Here is a 24,036-nt window from a genome sequence, read left to right as displayed (position 1 = left end):
ATTAGCTCCAGAAGGGTCATATTTTGCAACATGTAGACTTTTTCTTGAAAATACATTCCCCCATACTTTCTCATTTGCCCACGCTTTCTCCTACAGCAATATGTGCTTCCTCTTTTCTCTATGAAGAATTCCATAAGTACTTTAGTCTCCTTTTTCAGTAATATTCTTAATTAGTTGTATGAGTGAGTTTCAATTGAATACACCAGTTTGAGTACATGTAGTTCCAAGACTTTTAAGGCAATACATTATAAGTACTTAACAAGTTACATTTTCTCAATGAAACTGGAAATTCTGATGCCAAGTATCATTTGAGATATATAGCATCACTCTCTATCTTTATATGATGATTTCTAAATGCTTTTGTCCATTGATCAAAGTTTATATGTAGTAACAATTCCTTGAAAACTTTATTAACTTGCCTCTCTCCCTCTCTTCCTCTGTCTGCCTTCCTCTCCTCTTCTTTTCTCCCCTCCCATTTTCATCAGGGCTTGACCTAAGATTTTTCCCCTGCTAGGCAGAAACATTGTAATTTTGCCTTGTCTTGTAATTTTGATTTAACGGTCTCTTTTTTGTAAAGAAAGCCAATCCTCATATTTCAGTAAGGGAGTTTAACCATTTACATTTATTGTCAAATATTGTTCTTCTTTTGTTCTTACTGCCTAATATTCATTTTTATGCTTTGAGATTCTAAAAATCCATTTTCATTATTTATATATTTTATTTGTTTATATTTTATTATTATTTTTAAATCTCTTTCTTTGCAGGTTAAAGGAACAAGTTGTAATTGCAATAAACTATTTCCTTCAATGAGACAGCCAGATGTTGCCTGGAGTATTTATTGCTTACTGTGTGTAATAGCTGGTGTCATTTCTCAGTGTTTTTTTTGTGCCAGAGGCTTCCTCTGTGCAATTGTTCTGCAGCCCATTTCTATCCTTTAAGTTTATGATTCCCTATCTCTCTATATATAATTTATGCACAGAGAGACTTCGATTTTATCTAATTAGGAACAGACACTTTTCACTTTTCTCCAGAATGGTATTACCATTGCTATCCATTTCTAAAGGAACAAATGCAGGTGGAATATGCAGAAGGTATTTTCTACTCCCCCACCCCTACGCATCTCCTGAGAGCAGAGTTGTAGAATATCTAGTCTTTCTTTTGCATCATTTCCCTGAAGCACCTAACATGAGGATGTCACACTTTTCCAGTATTTAGTCACCAAATCAAATTTCTCTCACCTATTTTTGATTTCTTTACAGGGTTGATGGAAAAGTTAAAGTCATGAACTTTTGTCATGATCTTACCTATAAATCTGTATGTCTTGTTCATAGATGTTGCCAGAATGCATCCCTGGATATGGTATTAAAGTGAAGCTTCAGCAAATTCTTTATTCAAAGAGCTATATAATCTAATATGATTGACAATTAGAAGGCAGGAGAATTATGGGTACTCTAAATGTAGCCTAAAGTAATCATCCTACTGAAATGTCAATTCTTCTGCATGTTTAAGGTCACTTCCTTCATGTTAATTAGAGGACCGAGGATGACTTCATGCAATTTGTGCTTCATCTGTTATAAGATGCATAATGCTTCCAGGCAGTTTGTCTACCTTTGAAGATGGGTCATATTTTGTGATCCAGATAAAATTTACATTTCTTTCTCTTGTCATAATTTCCTTAATGAGAACTCTAATAAAAGCATCTGAAATCTGATTTGTTCAAATTATGCTCAACACATTCATAGGGGGCCATGGTGATTCCCACTCTCAAAGTCCTTATTTTCTTTTCTGTACTGAACTTAGAAACCCCTAAATGCTTGGCTTTCTATAGACATATATCTTGCAGAGAAAATGAATTTGCATTTTTCTTAGCCTTGGTATATTTGGAATATTAGGGGAGGTAATTGTGCCTCTCCTAATGTAACATTCACTTGTAATATTATAACTACTTAAAATATAAGTTAGATGGGTTTCTTAAAACCATTTAAAAATATTTTTGTGAAGATGTTAAAATGTTTGTGCTTCCTTCAATTTACTGGTATTTTCTCCTTTTCTTACATTTATATCTTACATTTCCAGCTTGGGGAGAAAAGAAGATAAACGTATTTTTTTTCTATAAAGGCCTCCTTTCCTTGCTTATCAAATACTAAACATATCTCATGACATTTCAGCTTTGAAAAGACAAATGCTGTTTTAATCAATGGTGAGATTTTCCTCCCACCTGTCATCTTTCCTTTGCTTCCTTCACCCTTATTTCTTCTATCCAGCTGGCTTCATCTTTTGCAGGTAAACTGTGAATGAACTGAAAGGGGCATTGGAAACATGTGCTCCTGGCCAGACAGGAGTAATTCCATACTGTAACAACTCAGAAACACTCCATTTATTTTCCTTGTTATCATATATACTTTTTTTTGGATCCCAGGGCATTAATGCTTGATGAATCTCAGCATTGAGTTGAAGAAGAAAGTGGTGGTGGGGTGGGGGCAGGAAATAGAGCAAGAAACTAGACATTTAGCTTTAACCTATTGTATCAACTTCTGAACTAGTAACTCTACTTTTCAATTACTTACTTTACATAGCAATACTTATTAGGTTCCATAGGTATCAGTAATTGTGACGGATGTGTTGGGCTGAGTGGAATACTCCCCATGGTAAGGACAGTAGAAGGGATCAGCTGTGAGCATTTTATGGAGGATTACAAGAAAGGTCAGTAGAATGTCACCAAACTTAAGGAAATCTTGAAAGAGAGGCTCTTTTTCTGTCAAACTAGTACCAACTGTTGATCCGTTTGGATTACATCAAGGATGTGGGGTAATTAGGTCACAAGTCATATGTAAAAGGAAGTAGGGATGAAGAACACAAGTGGGAAAAAGGCAAAGAAGGGCCTAAAGGGAAAGTTCTGAGTCATGCAGGGCTTTTCATTCTGGGAAACTCAGAGGAGTTGATGAATAAAAGGAAGCCAGGAAATAGAGATTCTGTTTAGCTTTCCCACAGAGTGCAGTAATTCTAAGGACATCAGAATTCTAGTGTACATTGGAGAAAGCTGCCAAAACAAATGAAAGATGGCACCTAGCCACTCTCTGCTCCACCGCCTTTAGTGTTGGAGGCGGAATAATGCAAGGTTATTATCTCCCTTGCATGAGATATTCATAGTAAGTAGGACATTTTTTTTACTGCACTGGTTAAATATAATATTTTATTTCAGATATAACTTACTTTTGATCAAAGACTTATAATTAAACTTTGACATAATTTTACTGTATCATGATGACACATTTGAATGTGTTAAAAGTATTTTCCTTATACCCTAGAGGTCCTTTCATTTAGCGTCATACTATATGGCCTTATGTATCAAGGTTTTGCTCAATTGCAAATCTCTGCTAGGAGAGCCCAAGGTTTCTACTGATTATGACAAATGAGGGAAACCATTGAGCCTAAGTTCCTTTGAGTCTGGCTTACTTCACTTAATATGATTTTTTTTAAGTCTTTCCATTTCCTAACAAATGGGGCGATGTCGTTCTTTCAAGACATGTGAAAGGGTATCAATGTATGTGAATTAATGCACCTCCTATCTGGCAAATATCATGTAACCCTTCTATTACTTACAATAAAAAATATGAAAAAAAAGAAAAGATGAGGGGTGGGGGTAGGGGGAGGGAAATGGGGACCAAGACATGAGAAAGGGTATCAATGTTTATGAAGTAATGCACCTTCTATATGGTGAATATAATGTAATCTTTATATTAATTACAATAAAAATATATGAAAAAAAGATCATAAGAAAGAAATTAAAAAAATAAAAGTATTTTCCTTATCTAAGAAATTAATGTGTCCAGTACAGAGGTTTATTTCATTGATAAATTTTTGCTCCCATTGAATTACATTCTAAGGAAAAACACTACAGATGAAAATAGTGACCTACAAATGTATTTTAGCAATGTTAACTACAGTTGTAATTTAGCTGTATTAATTAATACATTTAAGTGTTCATGTTTTAAATAATTTGCAAAGGTATTCTCTATTATAGTTTTAACTATATTTGTGCATGTTTTTCTTCATACATGTAGAAATGATCAATTTAAAAAGTTTCTTGTGTTAATAACTCTTTTGTTTGGAGGGGTAAGAATTAGGGAGCAAGAATAATTTTTCCATTCTTGACTTCACTGGAAGTAGATATTTGCACAATTTTATACCATTATCAGGAGGCAGTAATTTATCTATCTCCCTGCAAAGAATTTCTACCACAGAGTTGGGTTGGGTGGCATTGGGGAAAGCCACATATGGTTCAAAGCCTATTAAGGTAATAAGACATTTCCTTTAAAAGAATATGAACCTGACGAATGTAACTATAATCTCTCTATGCATTACCCTAACAATAAAATACAATAAAATGAAAAAAAGAACATGAAATGCATATATGTATGTATACACATACATGACCTTGGGCCAAATTGAACTGGTAAATTGGACAATTTTGTTTTTGATCATTTTCCCCTCCCAAGGAGAGGAATATTGTGTAACATGTATATATTATCTTTTGTGCAATGAATTAAAGGTAACATAATTTTTCATAAAATTGTATGTACGAATATCTAGCAGCTAAGTCAGGAGAAGATCTAATTTAGTGTGAACATAAAAATTGTGTAAATCAAAATTGTAGCATATAGCTCAGGACTGGTGCCAGAACGAGTCGTATGAAGGAACACCTAAAATGTCACGTGCTTAAGCACTGAGATTTCTTCACTATTGCATATTCTCAATGGTAGTATTTTGTCAATAATAATATTTTTATTATACTTTAGATTACTGTGATTTCAGAAGCATGAAGATGAAAGTATATACATTTCAAGCACATTTTTAAAGATAAAATTGAGGGGGATCGGAATGACATTAGTAGCAAAATTATTAAGGAAGTGAAAGGGGAATTTAATTTGATGAATTAGCTTTACAGTAGTGCCACAAAAAACCCATCTCTAACATAAATAGAGTTACAGTCATGTGTCCTTGTGACATGTAGTTTGGTCTGCTGTGGCTAATGCTGTCTGATTGGAAAAAAAAAACCCAACACATTATGGCAGGATAGAAATAGCTTTGGTTACAAAACAACAGGGAACAAAGCAAAGACATAAATTTACTATACCCAGTGCTGTTTTATGACCCTAATAAGTCATCTTTAAATTTGACCTAAAGTTTCTTTAAGAATAAATCATCTTAGTTTTTCCAGCTAGTGCATTTTGATGCATGGAACTTTTGATTCATACAGTAAAAAAGTCTTGACAAGTCATCTAGCCATTTTAACGGTGTGTTACATCATTCTAGTAAAACAAAAAAGAACTGTCATCAAGTTCCAATTTTGCTTAAAAAAATATAGTCAAATGTTCATTTCATTATGAATGTATGCAGTAAAATCAGAAACCCTGCAAGTTTAGATTTATTCTAGAGTGCAGTCATTCTTAATTATTGTATTTTGAAAGTGTCTGCATTTTACTCTCAAGACTTAGCTACATAAAATATGGCAAGCTAGCAGACTGACTGTATAAAATGTAAGTTCCAACAAATAGTATTAATTTTAAGTAAAAATTAATATTATGATATGGATGATAGGCTTCTCTGCCTCATCTCTCATAATGGTGTTTATAATAGTTTACAATATGTTGAAAACAAAGTACTTCATGTTTTATTCCCTGAATAGTTTACTTTTGTCTTTACCTAAATTCAACCTCTTTATTAGTTTAGACTTTTATTGTGCTATGTCCATACCCATTTCATAATTTATCAATCAAACTTACTTGTAGTCACACACATATATTTCATAATTGGAGTACATATTTGGGTAGATCATGTATAACAATAGAATTTGATTATCTTTTTGCTATTTTATTTCTGTTTCTGTCTCTGCTGCCATTTATTTCTTTCTGTCCCTGTATCTCTGTTTCTCTCAATTTTCTGTGTCTCCCAATCTCTGTCTCTGTCTCTTTCTCTCTCTTGCCAGCTTCAAATATTTGATGAAGGTTGTTATTGATTATGAAAGATTGGCAAATTAGGATTTTACTAAACAGAAACAGTATGTGCTTGGTTACATAGGCACGTACTAAGCCTGACAAAGATTCAAACATTAAAATCTAGGGAAGATGAAAGTAATAATAATAATCAATGGCTGAAATGAATTTGTTTTTAACAACAATTTTTGCATGCTCTGATGCTTTGTCATTTGGGCCTTGCTGATAGAAAGGCTGCTCCTGCCAGAAACAGCTAATTCCCAGAGTGGCAAACAACTTTCTCTGGAGAGAGGCTTTGAAATGCAGAAGAATCAGAGTCCAAACCCAGAGCCTACTTCCTATATGAGATTTACAACATTGAAGCCTCCATCTCCCGGACCTAAATCTCTCCAGGGCTTGCTATCATACATGTAGAGATATTTCCCAAAGTCCACTGAAATTCAAACTAGCCAATCCTACACCTGCTGACCTGCCTTGCCTTCTTCTCATGGAAACCATAACACAAACACTGGCCCATTTTCTACTCCCTCCCTCCTAGCTCTTGCTTGGTTTCCCATTTCCCCAGCCTGATATGGCCTGCTTTCTCTTTGGAACCCTAACTACAAACTTTCTCCACCATGGCAACTGTCTCTTTATCTGTTGCCATCATTATAGCTGAAGAATAAAATCCACATTTTTAAGTAAAAGAGATTAACACTTACTCAAAAGGTGACATTTTTATTAATTTTTTATTAAAGAATTTATTAACATTTATTTTTACATCATGTTTCAAATGTTGTGTTTGACAAACAAGTATTCAAGAAAGGATTCTCTATATACAATCTCCAGCACATAGATTTTAGAACATAATTAAAATTAAGTTGTAGGTTTGTATGTCATAAATACATATCAAGATATATAATATAACATTAAAGGGCATCATGGTAAAAACTTTTCAGAAAAATTTCATTAAATCCTCCTGTCACCAGATGCAAGTGAGGGTTAGTTCCTTTAAAAATAGGAACTCTTTCCATAAAAGAAATGCAAATCAAAACAACATTGAGATGCTACCTCACTCCAGTTAGAATGGCCATGATCAAGAAATCTAATAACATCAGATACTGGAGGAGATGTGGCCAGGAGGGATCACTACTATACCGCTGGTGGGAGTGCAAACTCATTCAACCACTATAGAAAGCAGCATGATGGTTCCTCAAAAGTGGTTATAGGGGAGCTCTATGTTTAGTCTTTTGAGGAACCACCATGCTGCACGAGAACTTTTAACTGACAAGACACTATTCTCCCTGTAAAGGTCATGATGTGTACTGTGAAATATCTGAAAAATGGGAATGATGCAAATCACAATGGTTAAAGAAAGCCTCACAAAAATACAAGGGAATGATGTAGCAGAAATGTACATGATTAGTCAGAGATTATAGAAGTAACATTTGTTTATGATTAATAATAGTATAAGCCAAAGAAAACCTAATAACATTTACATTTAGGTAGCTGTATTTAGATTCCATAATTTTGGCAGTCCTCTGAGAAAGAATCATTTATCCAAAATATTTTGTGGCTTCTGATTTTTTTTTACATGAGGCCAAGTCTAGTTTTGAGAACAATTAATTCTAAAAATGCGAATTTAAATATAATTAAACTTTTTGATCAATTCTCCTGATGAAAATCTTCAGTTGAATTTGTGTGTCACAGATAAGTTTTGAAAGTTGGCTTTGAAAATTAGTAGATGTAGTCTTCTCTGTCATAAGTACAGCTCTATCATGTTGATTTCTTATCTTGTACCTACATTAGGTACAAGAATGTCTTGAATGTCAGAAGGAGTTTTGAATCAATAGAACTTAGGAGCAAATCACTTAGTAGAATCACAATTCAAGGGGGGTGGGGAGAGAAAAAGTGGGAGAAAATGTGGAAGGGGTGACACTGTTCGAAAAGAAATGCACTCATTTTCTAACTTAGGTAACTGTAACCCCTCTGTATATAACTTTCACAATAACATTTAAATTAAGCAAATGGAAAATCTGAGATGACACCAGAGTCCCTCTCCCTTTCCTCCCCTCTCCCTCCCCTTCCTTCTCCCTCCCTTCCCTTCTTCTTCCTCTTCTTTTTCACCTATTTGGTGAATTTTCAATCCACTTTTTTTTCTGTATTACTTGTTTGCATTTGTTTTCCATTCTATCTTGTGGGTTGCCTTTCTGTGAATTACAAAAAAATATATATCATGACTTCTATAAGAATAAGACATTTCTTTAAAAAGTCAATATTTACCACATAGCATAACATTGGAATTTCAAAAATATTTATCATGTACTTTATTTCTGTGATGACATTTCATTCTTCTCTTTTTGCAAATGCAATGTAAATATAGAAGATGGGGGTCTTGGCCTTTCATTAGAAATAATTATCCTATTTTCCTTCTCTCCTTATACATGGGGAACTAGAATGGGGAATGTAAGAAACATTTGTAAAACAAAAAAACTGAGGTCATTCAAAGAAGTACCATGAGTTTTTTTTGGAAAGTACAGTATATACATTTCTCCTTTTCTTACTTTCACTGTAACGTTTCAGACATCAGCTTTGTAGTGGGTCTCTTGCCCAAGTTTAATTTACTTTACTTCTTTTCCAGGTGATCTTAAAATTATTCTTTAATCTCATCCACTTTGGCTCCATTTCTGCTGATTCTAGAGTCTATTGAATCATATGAGATGGTACCTTTTTGCCTAACTCACACTAAATATTCTTTATGGTAATAATAATAATAATAATAGCTGTTCTATAGAAGGATTATGTCTAGGATTGCTGTTGTAGGGCAGAGGCAACTCAGGCTTAAACTTCATGAGAGGCTCAATTTCCTAAATGAAAGAGTTAACTCCTAGACCGACTCTCGGTATGCTGTGTCTTTCCATGGCTGTCACTTCATGTGACAGCTATTTCTTTCCTGAGCTCATTCCTGCTGGCAGGTTTCTCTATGCCTGCCATAAGCCTTTGTAAAGAGGGGTGAAAATGCGACAGTATAGAGAATCTTCCTTTTGGCCTCGGGTTTGTAAATTGTAAATTTACTCAGAAAGGGATGAATTACATCCATTATGTTGTTTGTGAGTTCAGCTGTCCTGCTTAGAAGTATATTTTCTCGAATACTAACACAATGGATTTTCTCTTGTTAATAGGGTGCTGAGAAAATTTTGTCAATGAATGAATCAGGGGAGCTGCAAGATCTCTTAACCAAAATTGAGGTAATCATGCTTTTGGCAACTTGTTTTTAGAAGTCAGGATGTTAAAAAAAACTCCGATTATAATCGGATTTTCCTAATTGAATTTTCTTCTCACATTTTTTTTCTTTTTTTTTATTGTAATTAGTAAAAGGGTTACATGATATTTGCCAGATAGATGGTGCATTAATTCACATACATTGAACCCTTTCACATGTCTTGGTACCCGTTTCCCTCCCCCCCCCACACCTCCCACCCGTCTTGGTTTTCCCCCCTTCCCTATCAAATTTCAAATATCCAAATACAAATAAATTCAATATATCAGATAACAAAGTGAGATACTATACCAATATGAGATAACCAAGGGACAGCAAAGGAGATGAGAGACAACATAGTACATTAAGGACAACAATCATTCATTATATGGCTTTTGTTTCACTATCCTGGAGGTCCTTTCAATTAGCTTCACATTATATGTCCTTATGTATCAAGATTTTGCTCTATTGCAAATCTCTGCTAGTAGAGCCCAAGGTTTCTACTGATTATGACGAATGAGGGAAACCATTGAGCCTAAGTTCCTTTGAGTGTGGCTTACTTCACTTAATATGATTTTTTCTAAGTCTTTCCATTTCCTAACAAATGGGGCGATGTCATTCTTTCTGACAGCAGCATAGAATTCCATTGTGTACAAATACCACAACTTGTTGATCCACTCATCAACTGAGGAACATCTAGGTTGGTTCCATATCTTTGCTATGGTAAATAGTGCTGCAATGAACATTGTTGTGCTAGTGGGTTTAGTATGTCCTTGTTTCTGGGTGGTTGGGTAAATGCCAAGTAGTGGAATTGCTAGGTCATAGGGGAGTTCTATGTTTAGCCTTTTGAGGCACTGCCACACTGCTTTCCATAGTGTTTGCACTCCCACCAACAGTGTAGTAGTGATCCCTCCTGGCCACATCCCCTCCAGCATCTGTTGTCATTCGTTTTCCTGATCCTGGCCATTCTAGCTGGAGTGAGGTGGAATCTTAGAGTTGTTTTGATTTGCATTTCTTTTATGACCAGAGATGAATTGAATTTTCTTCTCACATTTTGATAAGTATATAGCAGACTCAATGAGTTATTTTTAATTGGATATTTCCTGCTATTAGGTTGATCTAACTAGAGTTACATTAAGATTACTTTCTAACAATTTCATACAAATAGTTGAAAATTCTGGTCAGTTTTATTTGAGGCTAATCTCTTTAATAAAAATATTGAAGAGCAGATACATAAGGCCATATAGGATGAGGCTAAATGAAAGGACCTCCAGGATATAGAAACAAAAGCCATATAATGAGTGATTGTTGACCTTAATGTACTATGTTATCTCTCATCTCTTTTGCTGTCCCTTGGTTATCTCATATTGTTACAATATCTTACCTTGTTATCTGATATATTGTACATATGTTTATCTGATTATTTGAAATCAGATAGGGAAGGGAGGAAAACAAGATGAGGGGTGGGTGGGGGAGGGAAATGGGGACCAAAACATGAAAAAGGGTATCAATGTATGTAAAGTAATGCACCTTCTATCTGGTGAATATAATGTAACCCTTGTATTAATTACAATAAAATTATATGAAAAAAACCACAAAAAATATTGAGGTGCCATTCCAAGCCAGGCAGTTGTTTAAAGCACACTTAAAATGTGATGCTGAAGCTGTTTTGTTTTTTCCATGGACTAGTTCAATGCATTTACTGATAGAAGATAAAAACAATCTCTCCAAAAAGCTTGTTTTTATTTTTGCTCTTGTAATTATAGCATCCAAGAAAATACTTATTTTCTACCCAAACCACCATTCACTGAAGGTACAATCTCTAGCTTCAATACTTCAGCTCAACTCCCCATGTGTATACCCAGCCAGGTTGTCACCTAAAATGATTTTTAACTTGGCTTGCAATTATAGCACTGAGATGATTTCTTAATTACTTGAAGTTCAGATTTTCAGTAGTCACAGAAATGAATTTTTTGACTATTATTAAACTCAGTTTTTATTCTCTCCTATGCATCGAAACAGTGTTCAGATTTCATAGCTCTTTTAGTTTCCGTTGTCTACTTTGAGAAAAGCCATCTCTAGAAGCCTAGAACTTGTTTCAACTCAGTGTCTTCTTTATAGGGAACACTGTAAAGTTGGAACTAGTGTTCCAGTATAACAAAATTTCCCTTGAAAAGAACTCACTAGCAATGACTACACCATTTAATTAATTAATTAATTAATTAATCAAATATGGTTATTTTTAAAATAAAAAGTCAATGGTTTATAGGGCTTCTCAAAGCTGACAAACAAGGTAGATATTCAGTATGTGACCTCAAGACCACTCAACCCAACTTCTATGTCACTTGCAACAATTTCTTTTTGTCTTGTGCCATGTTTATAATGCCATGTTTATAATGTTGAGAGGAAAAATGAATGCTGCAGTTACAGCTCAGCAGTAGAGTGCTTATTCATGGCCTGAAGTTAAACAGTACCACAAATTTAAAAACAAACAATAAACTACTATTACAGGGGAAGACTACAGAGTTTACTTAGAAGAAGAGAGCTTTCCAATCTCCAGCTTTCTAATTTGACCTGAATTTCTTTTCCCCATGTGGATGCTTTGTTTTTCCATGTGGAAGTTTCTGTCAGATGAGACTGTGACATGGACATATATAGTATATCTGCCAACCTTTCCACTCCCACACTTATGGAAGAAATATCTAAGTTTCTGTAACACTAATGGTGGTTTCAGAACCTTTCCAGCATTGTACCTTATGTTAATCAGAGTTAACATGGTGACTCATAGGCAAACCAAACTTTCTCTCCCTTTATTGCAGTGGTCAGCACATAGGCCAGAAGAGTACATAGAGGTCTGTTTAAGTCAGATGACTTAGCACAATGGACAATAGCTGGGCTAGTTGGATCGCACTTGTCTTCTTAGCTCCCAGGAAGCTGAGTGCTACAGGATTTCAGTTAGAAGCCATCACAAAACATCACCAATTAACTAGCAAAACACTTAGACTGTCAGAATGACTCAGTTGGTAGAACACCTGGAAAAAGCCAACTAAAGACAGATCTCATCACAGAATTACATCAGTTTTGAAGATTGGGTTCTAGAATGTCCATCAGTCTGTGACTTTTAAATATGAAAGCATATCTTTAATATATTAGTTTTACTGTAGAACATTGATTTGTTGTGGCTTAGGAATGAATTATGAAGTACCTGTAGACTGTTGATGTTAGTGGACATGTAACATTTTTGCCCTTTATAAATGGAGGCCCATTAAGTAAAAGAATTCAGTTTTTTTTGTCAGTCATGGAATTTGAACTCTGGGCCTGGGTGCTCTCCCTGAGTTCTTCAGCTCAACGCCAGTGCTCTATCCCTTGAGCTACAGCACCACTTCCAATTTTCTGGTGGTTAACTGGAGATTAGTCTCACAGACTTTTGTATCTGGCTGGCTTTGAACCTCGATCCTCAGAGCTCAGCCTTCTGAGTAGCTAGGGTTATACGTGTGAGCCACTGCGCCTGGCTTTAATTCATAATTGTAGTGTGATTTTATGTGTGTTTGGAAGAATAATGAAGGAGAATGAGCTCTTTTTTTAGAAGCTTCCTAGGATAACATATATCTCAGCATCCAGTATCTAGATGCACCTGATAGGTACCAATGGATTCCAACAAATAGAGATATATGTGAATGATTTTCAACATTTTGTCCTCTACACATAACTGCCTAGTTATTGTCATCTTACTGTTAGCATTGCTGTATTTGGCTTGTGGTAAAAAGGATGGTAGCTACTGTGAGAAGTTTTATGGTTGTGCACTAATGTCTCAAGGTATCTATGACTGTTTCCTTAGGTGTAAAATGATGATAATGATGCCTGAAAATTATGTCTTTTTTGCAGAAGATGCATATGTAGGTGGGGGAAGATTCTCTATAATGATTCATTTGGAAATACCTAAAAAGAATAAAGCATTTTTGTTCAAACAGACAACATGATAATAGAGTTTAACTTGATAGTGGCCCTCTTTACATTATAACTTAGAGTTTTCTATTTTTCTAAAAATTTTATTTATTTACTTGCCAGGGCCTGAACACTGTCTTTGGTTTTCTTTAATTATTAGATGCGCTCGTCTTTAAACAATGATGTGAAATAGTTAAGAGATGCTACAAGGAAAGTTTCAGTGTTTTCCTTTATGTAACTATCTCCTAAATCATTGGCTTTGCAAAAATATTTTCCTGTAAGGAAGAGTTCTTGAAGACCTGTATCATTTCACCTAAGATTGATTAACCTTTACAAATCAACTCTGTGCTACTGCTAAGGCCATCGATATGTTAATGAAGAAGAATATCCACTAATTTTGTACCCCTTCCTATATCTAATGTATATTATTAGATGTAGATGATTTCAAGTGAATATTATGTCACATTATATGACCATTCTGTGCTATATTATACAATTACATATTGTTTTATACTCTTTCAGAGGACAGAAATATGGGAAGACTGATTAAGTTGATGATGCTAACACAGTTTTCTACCTTTTGTCACCCTACACAGAGAGTGCAACATCCTCATGAGTGTCCGTCCTGTGGGGGCTTTGGATTTCTTCCTTGCTCTATGTGCCATGGGAGCAAGATGTCAGTATTTCGAAACTGCTTTACAGACTCTTTCAAAGCCCTGAAGTGCACAGCCTGCAATGAGAATGGTCTTCAGCGCTGTAAGAACTGCACTGGTTAGTCAGGGGCTCTATCTAGGTAAATTCTCATTGTATTAACTAACACCTGAAATGTGATTTATACTTTTTTTTAAAAAAAAGAAAACAAAGTCATGTTTTTGAATCAATCAATAAAATTTGTATATTATAAAGCCCATGTCTGAATTTTTGTTGAGATCAGGTTGAGATCTATTAATGAATACTCCTACACCAATGGCGATAAGCCAAGTCCTGTGCTTAACACACCATTCCAAGACATCCAGAGACGGCATCTTTCAGTACCATTGGTCTTCCAAAGCAAAGCCAAAATGATATCTAATTGTGTCTTTTGGTCTATTGCAGTGTTGTCCATTGTCTTAGATGAGTTAGTGAAAGTCCCTGGACGCAGAACATGTTTCTAAGCACACATCAGCTACAGGGAAGTTTGCTCAAGATCATGAGAAAGAACATAAGCATGTTTTCAATTGGGTGGTAGGTATTTTAATTTGATGTGTGGGGTTAATTAGAACACATAGAAAAGTATAGTGGTAAATACTCAATAAATTTCATAATTAAAACAAAGACAATGAGTTAGAAATATATCTTTTGATTGATCAGATAAGGAAATGAACTAACATGTGCCAACTATCTTCTTTGTGGTTGTATTTAGAAGGCATTTCATTTATTCTTTATAGTACTCTATAACTTTATACATGAAGAAACTGATTCAGAGTTAATTTTCCAAAGTCTTAACAGTTATATTAATTAGCTTACTTCTTCGGTATCCATGTGAACTGCCTTCATTTCCGGTAGAAAGTGGGCAATTAGTCAAGCAAATGACAAACTAACTCCAAGATACACATCTACATAAGGAAATGAAAAATGTGTCCTGAGTACCTATACTTTCAAAACTTGAGGTGCATCTTCCTGTAATAACATAGATTTCAAAAGGTAAGCAAGGTTACTAGTTGGTAAAGTTGCATGTTATTGGCATATTGATTGGAGGTTTGTCTAGTCTTTCATAAACAAGCATCTCACAGTAAAAAAAACACAATCTGGGCTTTAAAAATGGAGTGAACATTAAATGGATTCTTTTAGAAATAAAGATATGGATATGCATATCATACTCTTATTTTCTTTCAATCTTTTCTCCTGAATTTTTAAAGTTTCCTCATTCACAATTAATTTTTTTTTAGTGGTAATGACTCCTTTATTATTGAATTATACTGAAAGTGTGCATCTACGATTAGTCAGGAAAAAATGTTTTGCATTTACATCAAGAACACATTTACTCTAATGAAATAAAACAAACACCGACAAAAGATCAAGAACATGTTTTAAAAAAGTGACTACATGTTTTACCTGGTCCTACTTTGCTATTTTGGACCATACTTTTCCTATCAGAGAACTGACTTTGCATACATGTTAAGTCTGATTTATTTCGTCACATTTTTAAAAATTAAATGGAGTATTTTTTTTACAATTTCTAATTATAAGCAAAGACTGAAAACAATATCAGAGAAAAAGTTTGAAAACAAAGTAAGAACAGATAGCTTTGATCTCATATTGGAGTAAAACATGGCCCCTTTGTGGCTTATCTTAAAGAGACAGTTACTCAGAGAGGTAGCACTTCAGACTGGGACTGAGTTTTCTGCTGTCTGAAGGACTAGACCCTACAAGTACTCCTAGTCTCAACTGCAAAAGATAAGTGAAACTGCCTAGAAAATATCTAAAAAGCTAAGTATCAGATAACGCTAATTCAAATAAAATTAATATGCTAGTCTGAATATATATTTTCAAGCTCCCTTTTAAAATTTTCCTTTTTTTTTGGATGACATTAAAAAATAGCTTACCTTTTTAGTGTGCTGTATGGTCAATAACTGTAAAGTTTAAAATTTGTATGTTTCCCTTGATTCTACTGAAATTATAATTAAATAAGACTCTTATTTACCTAATCAACATACATGAGGTAAGTTTAAGCTAAAAAAAATTCAACCACAAAGATAACCACTTGAAGATTACATAAAATCAAAATGCCCACAGGACATATTCAAAGTTTACAGCTTTAAGTATTAAGTATTAAGGTAATTATATGTAATTTAAAAGCAAATTTTTGTGCCTTAAAATCAAATTATATTAAAAAAGGGAAAAATAACATGGCAGAATTTGGTTTTGGTAATAGAAGACAATGTAACAATAAATTCAAATGGAACAGGAGAGTAGTGTTTCAAATTCTAACTTCTAAACAAACACACCTACACATAAATTGAATAAAAAGTAAAAAATTGCAATCAGGTTATAGCCAGCTTTCACCCTTCTAAATCATGTACAACCAACTAATAGTTCTCTATATATTGTTGCCTTAAAGATTCTTGTTAAAATCTAACTGTGTTAATGGGTCTTACTAAAGTAGGACTTCCATGATACTAGATATCATTTAGAAAGTAAGATAGGGCTACATCACCACCATTACTATTAAGAAAAGTCACAGAAGAGATTATTGCTGTGCTTTATCAATACCATCAAATTTTGCCGCAGTTATAAAAAGTACAACCAAGTTACCTTTTCTCTTACTGAATTTTATGTTTTACATGTCTGTAATATTTTTATTCAGTAGAGCATTTTAAAATCTTTTCTGTAGCAGTGACAAGAATTTAAAATGTGTAGCTTCACATTGTACTCTCATGTTTGGTGCTCTTGTTTTTCAAATACACAGAGGAATTTATTTTCCCAAATATGAAATAGGATGTCCACATTGAAAAAATAAAGCCTACAAAAAAGTTTCAGAGTGGGGCCGGGAGTTTGGCCTAGTAGTAGAGTGCTTGCCTAGCATGCATGAAGACCCGGGTTCGATTCCTCGGTACCACATACTTAGAAAAAAGCCGGAAGTCGTAGTGAAGCGCAAGTGGTAGAGCTCTATCCTTGAGAAAGTCCAAGGACAGTGCTCAGGCCCTGAGCTCAAGCCCAGGACTGGCAAAAAAAAAAAAACAAAACTTTCAGAGCTAAAGAAGAGTATTCATATGGCACAATGTGATCTCCTACTAGTCCAAAGGATTAAGTTGAAGTCCACTTATATATCTTGTTTACTTTTCAATGGAAAACTAAACTTACTGAGGTGAAATCACATTATTTTTAGTTCTGTCAGTGAACAAGTATACACAAATGTTTTTCTATATAGTTATTAAAAATAGGAGACCAAGTTGAATATGCCAAAATGATACCATTCAATTAGATGTTTTAGACTCATCAAGAAGAAAATTAGAGAAGGGATTTCCTTGGTTGGTTTCCATAACTTGATAGACCAAAAACAAACAAACGAAAACCTGCCACAGTAACAAACAGTAACATTTTTATCCCCATGGGAATGGAGCGTCCCTTTTTTGTCTTTTCTGATTTGACATCTGCCAAGGGAGCATACTTAGGAACACATTTGGATGAGAAAGATTCTTCCATCCTGAAATTGCTGAGTTCTAATGGCCGGCCTGCAGCCCCTTTTATTGGTCTGCGACAACTAGCCCTAATTCCTGTAGATGTAGATGCTTCATAGGGGAACATTTCCTTAAGAATACCCCTTTCTATTCTTCTTTCCTCTGATTTTTTCTCCCACTTATAACGAGTCTGCAAATGCATCGGCTATTCTTGTTTTCAATGGGCCTGAACAGTTTCTTTTTCCTTCTCCCAGGCCCTTCTGTCTGGGCTGGCGGCACTGATGCGCATCCTCAGGTTGGCGCTGGGCGTCCATGGCTCTCCCTGCTGCCTGTCGACAGGCTTTACTGGAGTAATAGGATTTCTTTCGTGGGGGGGGCCGTGAATCACCGGTTTTTATCCTCCCCCACCCCCCACCGCCAATCCACCCAGCGCGATTACAACCTCACAATTAATTTGAGGGCATATTTTTAGTAATCAACGTCATGGGACAATTTCTAAGGCATTAAACATAGTTCTAGCATAAACAGTTTTCTCTTGACTATTTTGTAAATGTTTTGCTAGTCCCGGGGGCTTGTACTCAGGGCCTGAGCACCGTCCTTGGGCTTTCTCAAGGCTAAAGCTCTACCACTGCAGCCACGGCACCACTTCTGGCTTTTTCTACGTATGTGGTACAGAGGAACCGAAACCGGGTCTTCATGCTTGCTAGGCATGCACTCTAGCACTAGGCCAAACTCCTGGCCCTTATTCTTGTCTTTTGTGCTTTTGCCAATCTATGGGATATTTAGTTACAACAAATGATTACATTTAACTAAAATTATGTTACTTAAATGTATAATGCAATTATACATCACCAATGAGTAAATATAAGTGACTCTTCAGATAAGTAATTGTCAGCCAGCAGAAATGTACAGGCAGACAAGAGCGATTTTCTTGGTTATAAGCATTCAGCTATCCAGAAGTATCCAGAAGGAGCACATTATGGAAGGGAAAGTATCATCTGCCAACCCTGAAGAAAGATGAAGTAAAAGATGGCCAACAAAATTTCAACTGTAATGTGTGGGCAGGCATTGTGGGCATTGGGCTCAGGGTGATTCAGTAGCTGGGATAATTCATGTAATACAGGCAATGTTTGACTGGAGAATCAGTTACCTAGGGAAATACACATCTTTTTTTTTCCCCCAAGGGTGAAACAGTTCCTGACTTTCCTACTTAGAATCAACATTTCTGTGTATGCAGCTGTGGGAATCTGTCATGGATGGATCCCTAATTGAGGCCACTCTTCTCTGGGACTCCTTTGACAGGCTATGCTTGGTCATTCAACTCACTGAAAAAAAATCACCTGTAGGGAAATAGCTGATACACAAAGGGCAACTATTCTAGGAGAAGCGTCAGTGCCCATTTTGATAGAAACTTTGCCTTGTGTCTATTTTATACCTGGAAAACGTATTCATTAGTCCTAGATCAGAACACAGTGAGTACACTGGACTATTGCAAATGTGACAGGTGAAAAAATGTGAAATGTGGTGGCCAGGTGACTTTGAAGGAAAATATTGCTTTTGTAGAAGAATGTGAGATGACCTCAAAGCATTGCTTATATGGAGTAAATTAGATCCTACTGTCAGTGCTAATCAATATCTAGTAAAGAATCCATATTGATTCCCTGAAGTGCATATGCCTTCATTAAAATTCTATGTCCTTAAGCTGTTAATATTCCCTCCACTCAGTTTACTAGTGCTTTGTCACTTCTCTCCACACATTGTTAAAAGAATATTGTTGTGAAAGATACCAGTGTGTCCAAAATACAGGTACACTGATCAGTTCACTAGAAAAATGCTTATGTAATTTGCATGATAGGATAATATCAACACACTGCAATGAATGAACAATGTCAAATCTAGTAAATAAGAATGGTCTCTTATATTTCTTTCTCTCATCTTTCTGTTTGCATCTCTCCTTATCTTTCCATATGATAAACTTAGCTGTGTCGTGAAGCCTGAAGATTCTAGAAGCATTGGGACAAAAACTAAAAGATGTTTCTTGGAAGACCACATGGCATGGGAATGCTCTGAAGTTTACAAATTTGGCTTTGACTGTTATATTTCTGTTCTGAGCTTCCTGTCTTCTATAGAGTTCACCTGGACACTGAACTGGCAGGAATGTTTCCTGTCACATTCTGTTTTCTGGCTAGGAAATAGCACCGAAAACTCTATTGTTAGAAAAGAGAAATATAATCTCTCTCTCTCTCTCTCTCTTTCTCTCTCTCTCTCTCTCTCTCTCTCTCTCTCTCTCTTTAACTAGTGGTAGTTCTTTTCCTTACATCTCTTCTCACTGTTTTCTTTTTCTGTTTGCAGATGTAAGGAATGAGATTTTTGAGTTTCTATAAGAGAAGTACAGGGGCTGCATTGCCTAGTGGTAGAGTGCTTGCTAGCATGCATGAAGCTCTGGGTTGGATTCCTCAGTACCACATACATAGAAAAAGCCAGACGTGATACTGTGACTCCAGTGTTAGATCTCTAGCCTTGAGAAAGCCCAAGGATAGTGCTCAGACCCTGAGGTCAAGCCCCAGGACTGGCAAAAAACCAAACCAAAAAAAAAAGTCACAGCATGTTGTAAAACATTTGACACAAATGGTGTCAGGCTGGTTATCAGATGTCTGGTAGGAACACTGAGTGTTACAGGATGCTTAAAGGAACACATCACATGAGTGGAATGCCTTCTAGGACATAGGTGGAAGTGATCTCTTCAATAATAGCTAGATTTTCTATGGGAAGGTAATGGGCATCAAGATATGCGGAACAAGTGGATATCAAAATGCTTTGTTTAGTGGCTGGTAGATACCAGCATTCATTCCTTCATCAAAAATGCAAAAGTTGGGGCCAGGAGTTTGGCCTAGTGGTAGAGTGCTTGCCTAGCATGCACAAAGACCCGGGTTTGATTCCTTAGTACCACATACATAGAAAAGCCAGAAGTGGTGCTGTGACTCAAGTGGTAGAGCTCTAGCCTTGAGGAAAGCCCAAGGACAGTGCTCAGGCCTTGAATTCTGTCCCCAGGACTGACAAAAAATGCCAAAGAGGATGGAGATAGTGGTTCACTGGGATTGGGGCATAGGATCTGGATTCTAATGCTTACATCACTCCTAGTTCATCATCTGGCATCACTAGACAAGGCATATTAGGTAAATGTGCCTTCATTTTCTTATTTGTAATGTGAGGATCTAATTGGATTTCTGAGATGATTGTAAATATGTATATATATGTACGATTACATATGTACATACACATACATGTACACATAATTTAAGTGCGTGTTTCAGCATGTGGCTTATAGAGTTCTGAGATAGTTTGGGACTAGCAGGTGAAAAACTGGGGAGGTACAGAAATTTGTATTCACCATATAAATGGTGATGGTATTGACAGTCAAGTTACTTTTTTCCATGAAGCATGTTTGGAACCAAGAAAACTATTAGATGAAGTAAAGGAGTTGGGAAGGAAGTGATGGTATTTTTCCTGGCCTGAACAAGGTAGAGAATACTGGAAATTTGTGTTCCTTCTTTACCCTATGTGAGATAGCACATCCTTGAAAGTCTGCTTTGTTTTAATGTTAACCCTGTTCTGCAGTCAGAAAATGAGCTTAGAAACCTGTCACTTAAAACTACAGAAGGGCCAAATCAATACGATACAATGACTGTTGGGTGTGAAATTCTCTAGAAAGATTTTCAGCAGAAACCTTTGATAATTATGATTCTCTCATCATCCATATATCAATAATTAGCTGTAAACTCTACTTCATCCCATTGGCCAATTCTAGCCAAGAGCACAACAAAACTGTTACAAATATATCGATGGATAAAATTCATAGTTGAAGCCTCTGGTTTCAAAGTAGGGGGAAAACCCCCCACAGGATTTTAACAGCAGGATTTCCAGGAGCATGCAAATTGGAGCTGGGTGGACCACTGAAGTGTGAATGAAAGACTTTCCTGCCTTTGGCTTTCTCATTGGAAGCTCTTGCTTGGCTGTGCACAAACTCTCCAAATCCATTCACCCAGTATCGAATTTCCTGCAAACACTGCTGCCCCATCGAGCCGCACCCCTAATGCTTTATTCATTTGATTTGATTTATTTATACTGTGTCTATTTCCCTCACTGCTCTGATGTGAATTTAATACAAATTCAATATCCAAAGCAAATCTAGCAGCCCAAACTGGGTTTAACGAAAGCCAAGATTTAAAAGTATGGAAAGATGAGTCCTGTTTATGCTTATGAAACGCTATCAACAGGAAGTTCTGGAGATCCCAGAAGAGTTCTAAAAGTAAAGACTTTGTTTTATTTGTTTTCTCTTTCCTACCCCCAAACCTTTAGAGAACACAATCAAGTTCTCACATTCAGTCACATCCAGTATAGAAGTGTGGAAGAGAAAGGCATCCATTTTGAATGTTTCTACTTCCTAATAACCAGACATTATTATTTAAGACAAGTTTATAACTATTGTCATGCTTCATTCTCTAAAGATTCTGGATATTTGTGGGGGGAAAATGACTAGCTAAAAATGCGGGGGGGGGGTGAAGGACCAGACTTCACATATTAATAGAAGCAAAAGTTGAGGTGAAAGTAAACTACAGATAAGCCTTGAAGATAATGTCAGTGTGGTTAAGAGAACAGAACATGTTCATTACAGCATATGAAAAATAGGCAGATAGTTTAGAGAGACAGTTTAGATACTATTTATATCAGCCATGGATGAATCAAGAACAGAAATCATTCATGTGTCTAGGCCAAAGTGTTTAATATATTAAATAAGAGGCATATACTTCTTAGAAGAGCTGAGGTCACAGTACTTGAAATAGTACTTAGCTTGGAACATCAAACAATGGATCTCAAGACTTCATTAGGAAGCTTCTTACATGCTTAGTCAACTGTTTTGTTTTGTATTTATTTGTAGTGCTGGGGATCAAAGCCAGGGACTTGTGCATATTAGAAAAGTTGGAGATTCTGACCTAACTTGGGATTGCTGAGTCTCATTTGGCTGCAACTACTTTTGGAATAAAGAGGTTACTTCTCTTTTATCCTACAAAAGTTATGCAGAAGTCTCTTCTGGGAAAACTCTAAGATACGGTTGTGTAAGGAAGAGGATTATGGGTCTTTCTTTGTAGCTATAGATCACACCTAAGAAGTGAGTAGCAGTCAGAGTTGAAGTAATCTCTTTAGGCTAGTTACTTGAAGATAGGAACATGGAAGTACATGAGAAAACACTGGCAAAGCAGACATTGGGAGTAGAAAATAGGACATCCAATTCACAAAGTGTGTGATAACATGTTAAGGTGAACATTTAGATTTTTTTTTCATATATATTTTATTGTAATTAATAGAAGGGCTACATGATATTTGCCAGATAGAAGGTGCATTAATTCACATACATTGAAACCCTTTCACATGTCTTGGTCCCCATTTCCTTCCCCTCTCCCCCACCCCTCATCTTGTTTCCCCCCCTTCCCTATCCAATTTCAAATAACCAAATACAAATATATCCCATATATCAGGTAACAAAGTGAGATACTGTAACAATATGAGATAACCAAGGGACAGCAAAAGAGATGAGAGATAACATAGTACCTTAAGAACAATAATAACTCATTATATGGCTTATGTTTCTATATCCTAGAGATCCTTTCATTTACTGTCATACTATATGGCCTTTTGTATCAAGGTTTTGCTCTATTGCAAATCTCTGCTAGGAGAGGCCAAGGTTTCTACTGATTATGACAAATGAGGGAAACCATTGAGCCTAAGTTCCTTTGAGTCTGGCTTACTTCACTTAATATGATTTTTTCTAAGTCTTTCCATTTCCTAACAAATGGGGCAATGTCATTCCTTCTGACAGCAGCATAGAATTCCATTGTGTACAAATACCACATCTTGTTGATCCACTCATCAACTGAGGGATATCTAGGTTGGTTCCATATCTTTGCTATGGTAAATAGTGCTGCAATGAACATTGCTGTGCTAGTGGATTTAGTATGTCCTTGTTTCTGGATGATTGGGTAAATGCCAAGTAGTGGAATTGCTGGGTCATAGGGGAGCTCTATGTTTAGTCTTCTGAGGAACTGCCATACTGCTTTCCATAGTGGTTGAATGAGTTTGCACTCCCACCAACAATGTAGTAGTGATCCATCCTGGCCACATCCCCTCCAGCATCTGTTGTTATTAGTTTTCTTGATCCTGGCCATTCTAACTGGAGTGAGGTGGAATCTTAGAGTTGTTTTGATTTGCATTTCTTTTATGACCAGAGATGGTGAGCATTTCTTCTGTGTCTACAGGCCATTTTTGTTTCTTCTTCAGAGAAGACTCTCTTTAAGTCTTTGGCCCATCTTTTAATGGGATGGTTGTTACTTTGGAGATTAGTTTTGGATTGATTCAATTTTTTGAGCTGTTAATATATTTTAGATATGAGGCCTTTGTCTGTTGTATGGTTGGTGAAGATCTTCTCCCACTCTGTAGGCTTCCTAATTAAATTACTAGCTATGTCCTTTGCCATACAAAAGCTCTGCAGTTTAATGCAGGCCCACTTATCTAGCCTTTCTCTGATTTGTTGTGATTCTTGGTCCTTACTGAGAAAGTTTCAATCTGTACCAAGGAGGCCTAGTGTATTTCCTATTCCTTCTTGTAAAGTTTTCAGTGTGTAGCTTTTGCCTCGAGGTCT

The 24,036-nt window shown here is 35.9% G+C and overlaps 1 protein-coding gene and 1 pseudogene across 1 annotated transcript in view; one reads left to right on the top strand and one right to left on the bottom strand.

The window, feature by feature from the left end:
• Grxcr1 (glutaredoxin and cysteine rich domain containing 1) overlaps positions 1-13,955 on the top strand; it is a 73,300-nt gene extending 59,345 nt beyond the window's left edge. The window contains exons 3-4 of the mRNA XM_090344080.1: positions 9,158-9,223; positions 13,776-13,955. Of these exons, the coding sequence (XP_090200206.1) occupies positions 9,158-9,223; positions 13,776-13,955 (246 nt within the window). The remainder of the gene's footprint in view (positions 1-9,157; positions 9,224-13,775) is intronic.
• Positions 13,956-17,074: 3,119 nt separating this feature from the next.
• Positions 17,075-17,466, bottom strand: LOC150055816 (lamina-associated polypeptide 2 pseudogene; annotated as a pseudogene).
• Between the last annotated feature and the right edge of the window lie 6,570 nt (positions 17,467-24,036).

The sequence above is a fragment of the Megascapheus bottae genome, chromosome 13 (genome assembly GCF_031878675.1).
Source record: "Megascapheus bottae isolate mThoBot1 chromosome 13, mThoBot2.hap1, whole genome shotgun sequence".
Classification (NCBI taxonomy): domain Eukaryota; kingdom Metazoa; phylum Chordata; class Mammalia; order Rodentia; family Geomyidae; genus Megascapheus; species Megascapheus bottae.
The sequence above is the reverse complement of the archived record's forward strand: the minus strand, read 5'-3'. Positions and strand labels throughout refer to the sequence as shown.